This window comes from Anarrhichthys ocellatus, unplaced genomic scaffold, assembly GCF_004355925.1.
Source record: "Anarrhichthys ocellatus isolate YVR2014 unplaced genomic scaffold, GSC_Weel_1.0 scaffold33, whole genome shotgun sequence".
Lineage (NCBI taxonomy): Eukaryota > Metazoa > Chordata > Actinopteri > Perciformes > Anarhichadidae > Anarrhichthys > Anarrhichthys ocellatus.
The window spans coordinates 3,289,695-3,307,689 of NW_022280063.1; the positions used below are offsets into that span (position 1 = coordinate 3,289,695).

The window sequence follows — 17,995 nt, forward strand, 5'->3', positions numbered from 1 at the left end:
AACTTGAATCAGTGAATTGTTAATGTGGATATTTTTTGCAGCGGGCTTCACCTCCAACAGAAGAAGACATAGATGAGAACGGGCTTCTCGGATATGACTGACGGCTCCCTTCAGCCAACCAGAGCAGGGATGCTGCGAGCGACTCGCCCGCTTCTCTGACGCTATTGGCTGTTCTCTGGAGAGTCGGGGTTCGTTCTGATATTAATGACTGCTGAGGAGACGGCGGGCGCATCTATGTGGTCCGCCTGACGCTTGATCGAGGGGAGAGATGCGCCCTTAGCAGAAGCTAAGAAGGGAAGGGCACGCGGAACACAAGAATCTCTCTCCACGCTCTCGAGGTCTCGCCAAACCCGCCGCTGGTGGACTTCGCCGTGTTTCGTCCTCGCTTCACGCAGAAGCCGTGTGTTTTTACCGTGGAAGAAGCCCAGAACTGATTTCTCATCAACTGCGTAACAAATAAGAAGACCACACATTGTTGACTGGCTTTATGTCGCGCGCTGGGGCTCGCTCGTCATTGGAGCGGCGCACTTGATGGGAATATAGACAGCACATACATGCTTCGAGAGGGCTATCATGGTTAAATCGGGTAAGTTAACTCTGATTACTATAACAATGCATTTCGGTCATTTGATGGTTGCCTTTGCGCAACGCGTTTTCCAAGTTAACGAAAAACGCCTGGATTCAGTGATGGAGCGGACTTGTGATTCTTGTGATTTAACCAACGCATTGATTCGCTCCGCAAATACCAATCACATATAAGTTGTTTGTGAAAAAAATATTGCAGGATAATATTGCTGAGGACTGGCCTCGTACCCTCGCCGGACGTGGAGACGCGCTTTTGCGCAACTCTGCAGGATGCGCCTTAACCAGACCGGATTTATGACGGACTCCGTTTAGGCTAGAAAGACTAATTAATTAAGGACATTCGAGGAGGAGTTGTGTTTGTGTGTGTAGCTTCTGTATGCGTGCGCGCGCGCTCGTGAGTGTGTATGATAGTGATGTGATGGACTGGCAGTTTCATGTCCCCGGGTCCAGCTTAGTGAGCGCACACCAGACACGTCTCGAAGAAATCCACAGAATGGTGGCCACCCCCCTCCCTCCCCTCCTCACTCTCTCCTTCCCTCTCCGTTAAACATTCCTGTTGCAAACAGAGAAGTCGTTACCGACACAAGCCACGAAAGTACGTTACACGTACACCCGGGCTCCTTTTGAACGCGATCACGCGCGCACACGCACACGCATACACACACACACACACACACACACACCACACCAACGGTGGACGGAAAAGGACTCGTAACTTAGACCGCCTTCTCGTTGCAGCCAGGGCTTTTGTGTAATTAACACAAGCCACAGAGAGGCATCTTGCAGCGCATTCACCATCAGCGCTCCACCTGCTCGAGGAGCGCGCTGGAGAAAGAGAGAGAGAAAGGGGAAGGTATTCACTAATCCCTGAACTGCATTGGAGCGCCTCTCTACCCTCTCTCCATCCCGCTCTCGCCACCCCCCCTCCCACCCTCCCCTATGTCCAAAACGTATGTCATCCAGCAGATGCATTACTCATGAATATTTCAAATGCAGATACACAGATAATGGCCGATAATGATAAATGGGATTTTCACGGAGGGGGGGCTACTAAATGTGATTGCTGTAATCTTCTGTGCAGACGTGTCAGCATGCATGCATGCGTGTGTGTGTGTGTGTGTGTGCGCGCTCTCGTTCCCGGTGATGGATACAATAGAGTTTGGCCTCCACAGTGTGAATGACTCACCCAAAGCAGCTGCTCAATATGAAACACACAGTCAAATGCCACATGAGAGCCATCATGCCCTCACATCAGACGCCACTCCACGCTGAGAAAAACCTCGGTCCACACACTATGTGTTGTTCTCACTTCGAATTATGCAACCACCTGCCGAGCCGAGGCCGCTTGTAGCTTATATTTTAATAATCAGCCATCAGCTTTTCACAAGTGATCCTTGAGCACAACTGTTTATGTATTTTCAAACAGTGGTGATTTCATCTCATGCAGCTCCAAACAGTTAGTGAGGTTCAACGTTAAGCATACGCTTCTATCACAACATCGTAGCCATGTTGCCACGTCCCCCCCCCGCCATTGGTGATAAAAACAGTAAAGCAAAGCAGTAATGGGTTGCTTTATTAATTTGGGCACATTTGTTCAAAACAAATCAATATTACATGTCCACACTAAGTCATACACTTAAAGTGAGTGCCTTCGCGAATTGCCTATTGATCCGCGTTTGAAACAGTGAGAAGCAGTGTGTGTGTAGGGGGGTGGGGGAGCTATTGTGCCTGCAGTGGCCTTGTAGAGGCTTGGGGAGCATGATCGGCAGCACGGTGCGGGTGCTTCATATTCATTTCTCTATAAACAGAGGGCAGCAGGTTCCTGTGAGGTGAGAGGATGTACGGGTGCCAAAAGCTACGACCGGTTCAGAGTCAATGTGGAGTTCAGGAAGACTGCACTATTGCGCCATCAAAAGCAAATTAATCTCACGATCTTTTTTTCCATGATGTTGATAACAAGATGCCTCAGGATCTATCGAGGCTCCTGAGTGAAATGCATGTAAACATATTCACAGGACAGCTGCAGGGGATCAGCCTGTGCAGCCGAGCATAGGCTCTCTGATAGCATCCTGTTCCCAAACAAACACAGGCATCCATTAAAATAGAATAAGCACAGACAGAGGGCAAAAGGAACAGGGGAGGAACGGAGTGCATGTTTGTATTTTCTAGGATCTGGTGGATGGACTGTAGTGGACCTAAAGTATATAAAAAGACACAAAGCAGAGGATGAAAACATGGTTTGAAGGCAGCATGCGTGACATTTTGCTGTTCAGTCCATATCAAAAGGTCAGAATGGGAGGGGACAGCTCCTTTGTATCCAATGACATTTGCTTTCACATTAGCATCTTAAGTATTTGGCCAGCACACGTTTCTGTGAGAACAATGCGGTTAAACTAAAAAACTAACATGCATACTAGAGAAAATAACTAACACTGATGATGACTGACGATGACGATATGAAGATGATTCTCACAAAGATAAAAGAAAATCAAAGTTATTAATAACTAATTAGTCTGCTGTTGTGCAGATTCATATCAGAGTTGGACATGATAGGGACGTATGCCCATGTTGCAGTTTCAAACATGGGCAGAGAAGGAGGATATCTAAGGGCTACTGCTGTGCCGTCCATCTGTTCTTCATTCAGATTGATACGTATAGCCCTCAGTGCACTAATGAAAAGCTTTGTGGAGGCTGCATCAAGAGACAAAACAAAGTGTTCATGCATTGATAAAGCCGAGGACACTTATGCATAGATTTTGCACGCACGGACAGACACAAATTGCCTGTATACATACATTGGCAGAAAAATGCATGTAAATGCACACATATATATATATATATATATATATATATAGCAATGCCTGTCTCCATATCGGCCCAGTCATTGGGCTGCTAAGCCTTTGAATAGACACATTTTTGAAAGTGCCATATCTTTAGCTGAGGAAGAGTAGCAGAGAATGAAAACAGAAAGAGAAAGCCCATATCAAACCCCATTAAATCATAATAAAGAGGTCCGAGCCAGCGATAAATGCATTTCAGTGGCATATAATGATTGATTCCGTCTGCCGTTGGAACTTATTCCCTGCAGGCTTGTGGCCTCTTGACCAGCCATATATTATTCATATAAATATAGATAGCCGCGCATCTTAGAGGCAGCACACATGCCACATTTGCACCTGCAGATTCAATTTGGCTCTGACTTTGAGGGATATGCCGCTGGCTCCATTCCCCCTGCCAGCCCCCCGCCTCCCCCCCATCCTAACGCCTCCCTCTTTCATTCTGGCTAGCAGCTATACATGGAACATTATGCAGATTCTTTGTCAAGAGTGAGTGCGATTATGTTGGGGGAGAAATGAGTCTTGGAATGTGTTCGCTACGCCTTTGACCTTATCAGCGGCAGCCTTAAGCTGGATACCTTGCCTTAATTTTAATAGATGCAGCACTATGCGAATTAGACAAGGGGACCTAGCTGTGCTCTTACACTGTGTGGTGCGTTATGCATGCATTATGCAAATTAGCTTGGGTATGTCTTTTTTTACGTTCTCTGTGAGGACAAAGTTACGTGTGCTTGCCTCCGCAAATGCATGTATCTTTCTATGTATCTAATACGTGTTCCGGTCCGATGTGTGTGTGTGTGTGTGTGCATGAGTGTGTGCTATAGTGTTCCATAGTGCCTCACGCATGTTCTCCCTCACTCAGCCCAAGGGCATGTCTTTTCCAGAAAAGGACTGAAATACCAGAGATCAGGGTCCAGCGGTTAATTTGGAACATTGATTTTACATTAACAGTCGACTTGCCACTGATTCATGGCCATGCAAGTGCAGATGTAAGGGAAACGGTTTCCATCCGCTCACACACGCACGCACGCACGCACGCGCACACACACACACACACACACACACACACACACACACACACACACACAGGAAGCCCATACAGGAGGCTTTCATTATGAATATACACTGAATTGAAGGTTCTCTTTAATGGACTCTCCCTTACCTTGGAGAAAGCATAATAGTAAATCAATGAGGTGAAGGGCAGAGGGAGGGACAGTAAAGCCATTCAGAGGCACCCACCCACTAAGGGGCTTACCCAGAATGTCTTATCGGAAGTGGCTTGGTTGTGTCATGGCTGCGCTACATGCCCACTGTGGGTCCAGTGTCCACAGTGGAAGGTTTATGGGAGCGCCGTGTTTTAAAGCATCTTCTTTTCACATCATAGGACACCAACTCCGGAAAGAGATAGACAAACTCTCGAAAAAGCTGAGCCACACTAAAACTGCTTTGTATTTACAGCAAAAATCCTTTGATTTCATATTAAGAAATCATAAAGGAATATTGGCGATACATAAGTTTTCTTTGGAACACCTCTAATGTTGCATTATTGCAAAGTGGCAGCCTGTCACATGAAGAAATCTAAATAGAACTAATCATGTGCAGTGATGAATGACACATACACCTGCTATCACATCAACTGTATGGATACTACTTCATTTCAGCTGAAAGTGAAAATGGATTTAAAGTGCTCGCATTCACAAGTAACCAAGCCTGAGGCGCAAACTGCTCTGGCAGAAAAAAAGACGAGGTACGTAAAGATGGCGGAGTGGAGAGAAGAACTGCACCTATACTCTGTGTGTGAGCATCACCGCTCATGTGTCTGGTAGACAGTGACGCACAGGGTGGAATGCGATTGGCTCGGGACCAAACCACATCCGGGGGACTTTAGGGGTTACCATAACGTCATGATGCACGGGCCAAAAGAAACTCATACTCGGACACGGACGGTGGCAATTAGGAAATAGCAGCTACTGAGACACAGTCAGACGGGATGCAGATAGACTAGATTTGGCACAGCAGGGCTGACAAGTATTGAGAAGGCAATTAGGCCGACAGTGAAAGAGCAGCGAGACGGTAGGATGCCCAGGAAGAAAGACGGGTAGCTGCATACGCAGGGAGACACAATTAAATGCCTATTTTCTAAATAGTCCATGGCTTGGGTGGATCATGATGCAAGTGGGGAACATAAGGAGAAATGTTCACTATAAGGGTTTGAAGAGCGGACACAAATGTGAGAGTGCAGGCTGAAAAGGAGAAGGTTTAAAAAAAGAGATGTGGGGGGGGTTGCAATATGAGAAAAAGAGAGGGAGAAGAAAGAACCTGAGAGGGACAAGAAAGAACCTGAGAGGGGGGGACTGGAAGAAGAAAGCCTTGCAAGGCTTATTACCAGTGGATCAAAATTCCCAGTGAACCATTTCTACAATACACAGGCCATTCTCCTGAAAGACGAGGCAATTCGACTGTGCCCTACGTTCCACTTACGTCTGACCTTTATGTCTTCCGCCCAGTTTTACCACAGCGAGTGAGTGTAATGTCTGACTCTCAGCAGATGCAATACTACCTTGTTACAACTGAAACCGTGCAGGCCTCATAATCATCTCCCCGAGGGCCAATATGCTCCCCACCTACATCTCGACTTGTTCCACAGCTCAGATCTCACAAATGTTCTCCTCCATGCATGCCAAAAAGCCCCTCACAGAACTTGTGTATTGTGTTATCAATGATTTGATTTTTACATTAACTGTAGGTCAACCTGTCGCCACACAGGGTATTCAGGAGCACCCAACCCGCGACAAAGCAATCATCTTTACTTCCCTGCTCCGCCAACCCTCATCCAAGCCCTGTGAAGCGGGGGGGGGGGGGATTTATAACTCATTTCAATAGCACAAAACAAACAGTTCTGCCCGGCTGTTTGGCGGCCCGACCGACCCGAGTCGGGCTCGTCTGAATTAGCACCGCAGAGCCACCAGGACCAGCGCTTTCTGCCCCTGTTGTGCACACTCATTAATTCAAAGTGGTCGTATCTCGCTGGTCACTAATCAAACTGTATTCGTGCCACTGCTGTCCAGAACCGCCACGATGTTAGTATAATGGAGGTGGCCCAGTGGGAAAGTAAGTGTGAGGTGTTGCCAAGATGTGAATGGAAAAGCTTTTCACCTTGACAGCAGCTGAACCTCTTAAGTGTAGCCGCGTCCCAGATCAGGCCCATCGTGATTAGTCTGGCGCCATTTACAGATGAGAGCAAATGGTTTCCAAATGGTACATTTTTCTGCCTGTGTCTAATTAATATTACTGAACAAAAAAAAAAGGTTTTCACCTGACAACAACAATAAGCCAAACTAAATGTGCAGCATTTTAATGAGGGCGGGTTCCAGCTTTTTCAGAAATGTCAAATGTGACGCTGATTAAGAGTGGAATATGTGGCTAACGAGGACTAATGACACACCGGTTTATAATGGTGATGCAATGACAGACATTTCTCAACAGCTTCTCAGTGTGAATGTGTCAATAACTTCACGGATAAAGTAGCTCCCGACTCCTAATGGTGATGCAACAACACTTCCTAAAAAGTGATTTTTAAAAATGCCAGATTGAATACCAGCCACCCTGTAAATCTGCATGAGATTTGCCCAGCGTACACACACACACACACACACACACACACACACACACACATATATATATTTTTATTTTTAAAAAGAGGCTATAATCAATGTTTTTTATAATAGTAATGGATCAAAGTGTAGAATATGGAAAGTGTCTCTTGTGGTGAACCAGATTTTTGAAACTCCCAAATATTAATATCTGTATTGTCTTAAAATAATGAAGTATTAGTTGGGCTATAATCATTTCCACCTGACTGTTGCCCTCCTTAGCTCCATGGGGGCTTTATAGTGTTTTTCAGCTCATAGCGTCTTTTTTTAGCTCTAGCAGAAAGCTGTTTTTAACAAAAAAGTTCTTAACACCCACAGTATGCCACCTGCCCGGCACCAAGCAGCACAGTCGAGCATGTAGCAGCTAAGGGGCTGAATATCTCCATCAGGAGTTAGCGGAGACCAAACCACAGATAAAAGGGAGTAAACACCAGAAACACGACTTCACATGAATAGTAATGTTTCTCCGCATCTGCTGGATATGTAGCCGGGCAACTGTATGCTAAAAAGTTAACAAATTAAAAAAGGTTGATGTTGTGTTCACAGTTTGTCACCAAAACTTCGGTCATCGCAGGTTTAACCTTATTTTCCTGTGCAACAAACATGGGTGTATTTGTCACAGTTAAGGCAGTCCTGAAACAAGCCAGATACCAGGAGCTTGTTTGCTGTAATGTTCACTGTTAGGATTAACGCTGGTGAAAGTGAACAGCCCATGGGCTAGACTGTCAGCCTGCTACAGTAATGGAGGGGCTTTGGAGACCATGGCTTGAATGATTGCCCGCCCCACCCCACCCTTTCCTCTGACACCTGGGAACTTGTGTTAACTCCATGAGTGAACACCTCAGCCTGCCCTATAAAAGGCTCCTATTGGCTGCTCCAACAAATGCCAAAGCTTAGGCTTAATGTGTAAGTGCAGTTAGACATTAAGCTACAGGAGATCCCATTTCAAGCCCTCTAGGTTATATTACCAGCTGTTGATTATGTATCTCTCTACACAAGGTTTGCAAAGGCTTTTCCAGGCACATATTACAAACATCCATCCTTTAATTATATTTGCCCCAACCATATTAACCACATTACTCTTGGTTAGTTATTGCCAATAAAATACACCACAGCTTTTTTTTTTTGCTTGGAAGTCTTTGTTTTCTTCCAATCTTTGTCTGGCTAATACTTTGGCTTCATGGTCTTGCAAAGGTTAATATGTTCTGCAATGACAGTCAGGGTCCCCAGAGGTTAATACACCACTACGGATACAATGACAAGTTCCTCCTCTGGCAAGTCATTTTGTCCTCCAGATCTCTTCTCTCCCTTCTGCCTCCCCTCTCCACCGCAATTACCGGCAACCGAGTAGTGGATAGTTGGAAATTAGCTTTACATCGTAGCAGTGTGTGTGTGTGTGTGTGTGTGTGTGTGTGCTGGGTAGCTTGACTGGACCTGTTACTAATAGGTTAGTACAAGTGTGTGGACTCCACAGCCACAGCAGTCACGGTGCACAGCCTGAAGAATATAGACTGCCTCTTCACTGGGCTTCACATAATGCGGTCGTACAATACCAATTTACCTGCTCAACCGCCTGTGCATGATTAGGATAGTTCACTTAAGATGATGCAGTTTGCTACCAGATTGCCAACCTCATAACAACGTGGAATGAAATGCAGTTTGTGTAGCCTTAACAAGCCATATTTTTCCCGTCAGATAAGCGTTCTTAATGGAGGCTCTGTTGTTGAAAGCTTTTCAATTTTGCCGACGTGTTGCGACACCTCTTGATTAACCACACTGAGCTCTGAGGATGTTCCACTTGTCGTTGACATTTAGTAAATCTGAAAGCGAGCATTGTGTAAACATTTTCTTAGTTTGTAATACACGGCCGACTTTATTGCAAACTGTTTTATTACATAACTGAGTCATTGGCTCAACACTATGCCGCTCAGGCGGAAGTACATTTGGCACATCAGACACATTGCCACACAAGATGTCACCTCTGATTCAGCTTCTTCTTACAAATGACTCCCACTGTTCTCCTTCAGCAGCCCCTCAGCTGACACCCAGGAGACTGTACATTAAACAGGATTTAAATACATTTCTCAATAACATTTACAATTTCATTTCATTTTTTTTTTGGAAAATGAAAGTCCTGCGATATTTATATTATACAAAAGTAAGAAAGCAGGATTAATAATAATCATAATTTAAGAGTAAATCTACAATTCAAATGTATTGGCTGAGTTTACTTTACTCATTGTCCAGACTAGAGTATCAATCTGCCCAAATATAGATATCAAATATCCATATTATTGGATACAATGGAAGAAAAACTAAAAATGAGACTTTTAATTATTTATTTTGATCGTTAGTCTAAACACGTTATACTATTTCAATGAACCACGGGTTGAATGATCATTAACAGAATTGAATCCTCATGAATTGGCCTGGAAATATGTTGCGTTTGCTGGCCACAGCATCTTGCAAATTGTCCGGTAAAGCCTTCCTAATCCCATCCCAGATACTCGCCAGACAACCGACATTCACATTAAACTAAAAACAAGAATTAATTGTCTTTGTCAATCTGTCTCTTTCTACCTCTCATTACCACGACGTCCTGCTCACATCTATCTTCAAGCTTACGGAAATCTGATGAAGTAACACCTTATTTAATGTGTTTATTTCGGAGTGCGCCAAAGCCTACAACGTAAATTATCAATCATAAATCAAAAGCCATTGCTTAAACCCTCCCAAAGGACACAACCAACATCATCGGTAAAACGCTAACAGCCCACCCAAGCCGCCTGCAGTGATTGCACAATAATGCTATCCACAATAATAGCTAACCTGACCACATTACACTGCTGGTAATTGTGATTGCTGAAGAGAGAAACCGGCGCGAGCAGAGGTGAGACCCAAACGCTGTCGGCTGAATTACAGATTATGGCCTTTTGTTTCCAGGGCGCGGATCAACTGCAGAGCCCACAATGAAGGGCTAGTGCTGAGGGAGGGCAGCTAAACCCTGTTTATCAGAATGCTCTGGGTGTTGTAGCTTATTAAAGTGCCAGGTGCTTTTGAAAAATAATCCCGCCCCCGACTCTCTTTCTCGTTCCACTAGCTCCTTGTCCGCCTTCCCTCCTCCCTCACCCCTCCACAACCAGACTCCACAATGCTGGGGCAGAGGTTGAGGAATGAACCCCTGGCTTGGCTTCACCAGCGGGGCAAATTGCAGCGTTTCTGCCGCCTGCTGAAGATTTTATTTATATATACATACTTCTCCCCCCCACATCCACCTCCCCCGTGGCCGCTGAGGGGAAGACGGCGAGGGTGATGAAATGAAACCATCTCTCTTTTCTTGTGCTCAGTTCCCAGCTGCCATCACACTTCTTCTCTGGATTCTTTCCATTTTATCCCGTCTCTCTTGACTTTTCCCATGATGTGCCGCACGCTCTTACAGGCCTGAAATATCACAAGCACCATCAAACCTATCTGTTCAGTGAGAGGCAGTTACATACAACAAATAACATGGTGCACTTCATCTGTGGACTTTCTACCACAACAGGAGAGAATGTGACGGTAAAAGAGGCGCTGCATGAAGAAGAGATATTTGACTCATGCAGCAGGATGCATCGTAGTCCTAGTTGTTGTCTACAGCACAGCATGTGATGACTTTCTCAAATAATTCAGGCTTGTATGAAGATATTTATGGGCATTGTAATCAATATTAAATAGCAAAAAAATCAAAGAACTAAATCTGTTCGCTTTATTTATTTGTTGGCCTTGTAATGTTTGTTCATATATGACACATTTCACAACATGGATGATGCTGATGAACTATAACTTAGGCCTACAATTGTAAACAGCCTAAACAGTTTTTGACGCTTAATTGAAATATGAAATGTCTTAAAAATACTGCTTATACATACCTGCATCTCTAATGCAAAGTTTTGTTCTGCATGTACTTGTATGTCACCTAAAAATCAATTGAAATATGTCAAATATTTATAGCCTTCAGCTTTCTCTCAATGTAGACAAGGGTTGTGTCCGAAATCACTCCGTATTTACATATTTACAGTGCACTATATGAACCCTCAACCTCAATGTGTCTATACATCCTAACATTGCTGTATGCAATGCATGTATTTTGCAAAAAACTTTAAATTTGATTAGTGTGCAGATAAATGACGTAAACACACTAATAGCTTTTTAGCTGTCGGTTGCTGCATCTTCTAACAAACAGGTGCAGGCTGCGTCTGTTTGCATGTGCAGCTCAGCTGTGTCTCACTGTGGTGTGTGGCACTGGCTGCCCGTTTACTTGTTGCCATAGTAACTGCCATATTCCAGTGTCTTTAAGCCGCTTGCATCAAAGGCTAATGCTTCAGCCCTAGGATGTCTGCCATTTAGGAATCTTAATAAAGCCTTCCATTTAACCAATAATAGACATACCGCTAACATCAGAATTGAATGCCATGTTGTGGGGGCACACCGGTACGTCCCCAGAATGAAGTCTAGAAGGTCAAGTAGATATAAATCCACGGGTTCTATATCTTGAAGGGAGCGTGCACAAATGTCAACATGCATCAGCGTGCCTATGACAAATGTCAATATGCCCAAATCCCTCCATGATGAAATTCCCTGACCACGTCCAGTGTCGTGTAATCCTCACACCGCTTCTCTCTGTCTTGTTTGTCTTACTCAGGTAGGAATGGACCGGGCTGTGGACTCTGGAAGCAAGTGACGACAATCAATGAGGACATCCGTTGTTAAAGAGATTTTTCATGGATACCTACGAATGTGCTTAACATAAATCCTTTGAGGTATAATATCGCTCCATCCTTTTTTTTCTTCTTATTTTTTCCCCCGCCCACCTTCTCGGGTCTGTCTGACTGCAGCGTTGGCCCCGAACCCTGACACCTGCAGGCAACTGTGAGTGATTGGTCATTACATCCAAGGGCGTCGACACAGCAAGACAAAAAAAACTCCAGGGAGCCCTGCTGCAGTTGGTGGTGGCGGTGGCAGGGGTGGTGAGTCAATCGCCTCAGCGGCTGCAGCATATGATTTATTATTTGTGAAGTTAACAGCTCAGACCACTTAATCTACAAGGACCAATTTCTTACTGGAGGGAAACGGTCCAATATGAAGGACGTGTCATTCGTGGATCGCCTCTTTGTCGGCTTGGCCATGGCCTCTTTTGTTGTGGCCACAGAGGAGAGGCCTGATTGCCCAAAGCTCTGTGTATGTGAGATTAGACCCTGGTTTTCTCCAAGTTCGGTGTACATGGAGGCTCAGACAGTTGACTGTAATGACTTGGGACTGTTTAGCCTGCCGGAACAATTACCGGTGGGCACACAAGTACTATTACTGCAAACAAACAATATTGCCAAGATTGACAAACCCTTGGATTACCTGGCCAACATCACAGAGATTGATTTATCGCAAAACAATTTATCCTCTATCAGCGATGTCCAGCTGGGGAATCTTCCTCAACTGCTGTCCCTTCATATGGAGGAAAATTGGATACAAGAGTTGCCTGAGCGAAGTCTTGCTGAGATGGCGAACCTTCAGGAGTTCTACATGAATCACAACCTCATCTCCTCCATTTCCTCGATGGCTTTTCAGGGTCTCAGCAACCTTGTGCGGCTCCACCTCAATTCTAACAAGCTGACGGCCATTCAAAAAGAGTGGTTCGAGCCCATGCCAAATCTGGAGATCCTGATGATCGGTGAGAATCCTATTCTTTCTCTCGATGATATGAACTTCAAGCCTCTCAGTAACCTACGCAGTCTGGTCCTCACCAGGATGAACCTGTCTCAGCTCCCTGACGATGCACTGGCTGGTCTTGAGAACTTAGAGAGCATCTCGTTCTATGATAATATTTTCGCTGAGGTGCCTCATTCCGCCCTGAGAAATGCAAAAAATCTGAAGTTTTTGGATCTAAATAAAAACCCAATAGCGAGGATACAGAGGGGAGACTTTGTGGATATGCTCCATCTGAAAGAACTAGGGATTAATAGCATGCCAGAGCTAGTTTCCATTGACAGCTTTGCCCTCAATAACCTCCCCGAGCTCACCAAAATAGAAGCCACCAACAATCCTAAACTCTCCTATATCCATCCTAATGCTTTCTACAAACTACCGCGGCTGGAAACCCTAATGCTGAATGGCAACGCGCTCAGTGCCCTTCACAGGATTACTGTTGAGTCCCTCCCAAATCTCAGAGAGGTGAGCATGCACAGCAACCCCATCCGCTGTGACTGCGTAGTCCGCTGGATGAACATGAACAAGACCAACCTTCGCTTCATGGAGCCCGACTCACTGTACTGTGTGGAGCCGCCAGAGTACGAGGGCCAGCATGTCCGACAGGTGCACTTCAGGGAGATGATGGAGATTTGTCTGCCACTCATATCTCCCGAAAGCATGCCTGGGCACATCAAAGCATGGAACGGGAGCTCTGTGTCACTCCATTGTCGGGCCTTCGCTGAACCAGAGCCAGACATCTACTGGATCACCCCGACTGGTACCAGGGTCCTGCCGAACACAGTGTCTGACAAGTTCTACATGCACCCAGAGGGAACTTTTGACATCTATGATATAACAGAGAACGAAGCTGGTCTTTACACTTGTGTTGCCCATAATCTGGTTGGAGCTGATCTTAAATCCGTTTCCGTAGAGGTGAATGGATATTTTCCCCAACCTACAAATGGCTCTCTGAATGTCATAATCAAATCGGTGGAGACAAATTCCATCCTGGTTTCGTGGAAGGCCGGCCATGGCACCTTGGCCCCAAGCATTAAATGGTACACAGGATCAGACGCTAACCATCCCACCACAGCGTTTACCACCAGGGTTCCCTCTGACGTCCAGGTCTACAACCTCACCCATCTCAGCCCCGCCACTCTGTACAAAGTCTGTGTGGATGTCGGCAGCATCCACTACAAGCAAGACACCAAATGTGTCAATGTCACCACTAAGGGATTAGAGCTGGCAGCCAAGGACACAGAGAAATGGGACACAGCAGTAATCACCGTCTTTGGTGTGCTCTTGGCTGTGATTTCAGTGGCATGCCTGCTTATTTATGTCTCTCTGAGGAACCATCACCTTTATGGGGATATAAGGAAATGCGACTCCAAAGCTTCGCTGACACAAGTGGAAGCAACCGGTATGCACTCTCCTTTCTTTACAAAGCTGTGGGTTTCGGGTAAGGGACTGCCAAGTGGAGTCAAAGTGAAAGCCACAGTCATAAATGTGTGTGACAATGCCTTTTAAGAAGCGCGGCTTTGTAGAGCACCACACCAACTACACTGAATGGACAAGGCCATGGGCAGGGGTGGAGAGATCTGTAGTACTGTTTCAAAGGCATACCCATTGCTGGTCCCCGGCTCAGATACTCTGGCAAATCTACTATTGGACAGGGATGGAACAGTTTCAAATAGACTACATGCTCTCCCAGTTTCAACCCCAGCTAAAGTGGTGGCTTTGTAACCGCTACATCAAACCAAGATAAAAATCAACAGAAAGGGGCATTTACTGCAAAAACAATATCATTCAATACCATTTATAGAGAAATGCAGGCAGACAAAAGAAAGTGAAGATGATGATGGTCAACTCTCTTGTAATTGACTGTTAAATGTGTTCAGAGTTGTGGAACTGTCTGTGTGGTCCCAAGCAATACCGTCTGTGCTTTGTCAAACATCCATAGACGAGTTAGAGATACAGTAATAACACCTGTCTATTATGGGAAGGGAGATTTAGTAGAGTAGACAAATTACAGTGACTATGGTGTAAGCCTTTTGATGAAATATAAACCCCCCTTTTTCTATTTAAAATGGATTCTTGATTTTTCATGGAAATATTGTTATATATTCTATTATGTTGATGTAATGACAAATCATCTGTATGCGAACAGTTTAAATGGGTTTCAAATCGAGGCAAGGGGCAGACTACTTTTGATTACAACGTCACATTAAGCTTAATGAAATTCAGCTACGAAATGAGTATCGAGAGAGGACGTTTGCCAAATGGCTGTTTATGCTGTGTAGTTCTCATTGCAACGGTGACTAGGAAAAAACAAATATAACAGGTTGATTAAAAATGAGGGGATTGATGTGTGATCTCCTCACACAGCGGTCTGTTATGCCCTGGTAAGTGCCTACAACAAGAACTACATGAGGTAAACAGAAGAAACAGAAGAAACAGCAAAACATGGCCATGTCACCATTGCAGAATCGCAAGCTATTTCCGGTACTTTTAGTGGAAATACTTTCTCAGTATTTTTAGCATACATATTTTAAGAAAACGTTTCGTTGTTGCTTTGGGTGTAAAGTTAAAAAGCCATTTTTATATTAACTGTATTATATGTGATCAATGGGCACAACAGACTAATTAAGTAAAGTGCTAAGAAAAAAAAATAAATGTCATTGTTTCTTTTACAAACAATTGCCTAGTTTTTGCCTTTTCTTTATTCTCATACGTGTCACAATGCACTAGATTTATCTCAAAGTAAAATGCATGGCATTATAATCCTACCATTTATTTTAGTCGTCATCCAACATGGGGTAATGTACACTGTTTAATGACTTTCATGTGTGACATTTTAACTGCAAGCATGCAAAACACATGATTGACAATGACCTGGTAGTACAGAGGGAGTCTTTAGAGGGCAGGCCACGGGGGAGAAGCCACGAGACTTCAGCTGAATGGCCGCCCTTACCCTGGGAAGAAGAAGAAAAAAAACAGAACTCATTAGCCGCCTCATTAAGAACATGTTCGTCCTTCAGCTGGTCTGAATATAGTCACTGTACTGCAGCTACAGCTGCTGCTGCCTGTGTTTAGGCAGGGACACAGCATCCCTATGACAGAGAGATAAAGTACAGTGCTGAAAAGTCAACGCATGGTGGGACTGAGCTTTAGGACTCCCATTTTATTTGTCTGACTGAATTATCCAGCATGAGAAACCCAAGCATGATGAATGGCTGTCAGAGGCGGAGTGACATGGTGGATTTATCAAGCAGGCCCTGACACTCATACATCAGGCCAGCCTTCAGCACCACGGAGAGAGGCTTTTAGAGCCGAGCCATCTGTCAAAGACAAAGGGAGTTAAAATATGACGCAGTGTGCTCTTCGAGCCCGTCTCTTTGCAAATACAGGCACAAATACGGATGCTGAGAACTGTACCCACATACACACACGTGTATATGCAAACAAATTCAAGCAGAATTCGGTCTCTCTCAGTCGGCGGGCACGGAGAAACAACACGAGAGCAGAGGAAGAAGCCACTAAATGAGTTCACCAAAGCAGCTCAAAGCTTGCCATATTTGTCCTTCCTATTTTTGTTTTTTTTTACAACTCATGATTTAATGACATACTTGAGTTAATACGCTGAATGATAGCCAGCAACTCATCTCTCCTGCCGTCTGTCCCAATCGCATGCATTTCCTCCATCTTGTTCTTTTCTCTCTCTCTCTCTCTCTGCCTCTCTCCTCTCCGCTGACGCTCTCCATCCACCGGCACGCATTTTGAGTTTGGGTGACAGCTTTTTTTTATTATTTATTTGTACATTCAAAGCAACCTATATTCGAAAAAAAAAACCTCTGGATTTAACTTAAATCCCACATGAAAAGAAGCAGTTAGCTGCCACCATTTAATCCTCAGTGAGGAAGAAAAAATGATGTTTCTCGCTGATTCTTCAAATATTCAAAATATTAAAACCACCTTGTTCTATTCAAAAAAAGCCATCTGCTCTGAGGCAGATATAAAGCATGCTCTGTAGAGGCTTATAGATAGGTGTTCCCACTGGTTACATATTCATTTTAATTTAGCAAGGATCATTGTCAGGGGGCCTGAGATTCAGAGGTGCAATCCAACCAGTTCAATAGTGCATTTATTTATTTCATTTTCAACAAAAGGCAGTCATTAAGTCAGTGACTGGCAGGCAATTTTCCCTTTGGATTATTATATGAAAAAAAAAAAAAGTATTACAGGAAAGGTAAATTTGTGAGCCAGCTTACATTTGATAGCATTACTCAGATGATTTAGTTCAATGCTCTTCTACTAATTTCCTATTTACACGCTTATACACAGATGGTTCTCCAACTAGCTAATAATAATAGTCTTATTCTGACGACAGCCTGATTTAATAATACTAAATGTTGTGTTCCTTTGTCTTCCCTTTTTTGACCGCAATTAAATATTTAAATTCCCCTCTCGCTGAGATAAAAATTAAAAAGATCCTATAGTACTGTTAGGGCTGCAGAGAGCAAACAATGCTCCAGCAGCCACAGACAATTTACATATTATGTATATGTTTGAATTACCAGCTTATTAAAGTCACAAACCTCCACGTACTGCAGGTCAGCCAGTGTAGCTACAGGCTCCTACATTCAAATGAAAAGGGAAATGTCAACATGCATTTACAATCCTACTGCTAGCACTGTGTTTAATGCCAATGCTTGCTTTGAAGAGGCGTTTACAGCCAGCTATTGGAGGAACAAATGGATGACCTATAGATTGCAATAACAGAGCAGGAATTGCTTTCTTCTCAGAATAGAAATGCATTTGCCTCTTGCAGTCATAGGACAGAAAACAATGATGGTGAACCTTTATTAATAAAACAATTTGGATGCAGCATTGTAGGCCGTTTCGTGTCTTATCACCCCTTTGATGTGTTTACACCGAAGCTAATTTTTCATACACACCGCGCATCATCAGCGAGCCAGAATTTGCCCAGCGCATCGCCATTCTGAACATGCATTGCTGTGTATTTCCTGAAAAGTGGAGACAGAATGTCACACCGGATTTGGTACGGCTCGTCAGAGAGCAACCAGTCAAAAGCCATTTGTGTTTTGGGCCTTTCTGATCCGCCTGGCCTCTTCTTGTCTCCATTTCCATAGCCATCACTCCCAAGGCGTCTCAAACGGGCAGCAAAAAACAAGCCTCCCC

The 17,995-nt window shown here is 44.4% G+C and overlaps 1 protein-coding gene across 1 annotated transcript; it reads left to right on the forward strand.

Moving 5' to 3' along the window:
* The first annotated feature begins 243 nt into the window (after positions 1–243).
* On the forward strand, positions 244–15,493 carry lrrn3b (leucine rich repeat neuronal 3b). Its single transcript, XM_031865791.1, has 2 exons — positions 244–586; positions 11,757–15,493. Exon 2 carries the CDS (start codon positions 12,194–12,196, stop codon positions 14,321–14,323), a length of 2,130 nt encoding a protein of 709 aa, XP_031721651.1. The 5' UTR covers positions 244–586; positions 11,757–12,193; the 3' UTR covers positions 14,324–15,493.
* Positions 15,494–17,995: the final 2,502 nt, after the last annotated feature.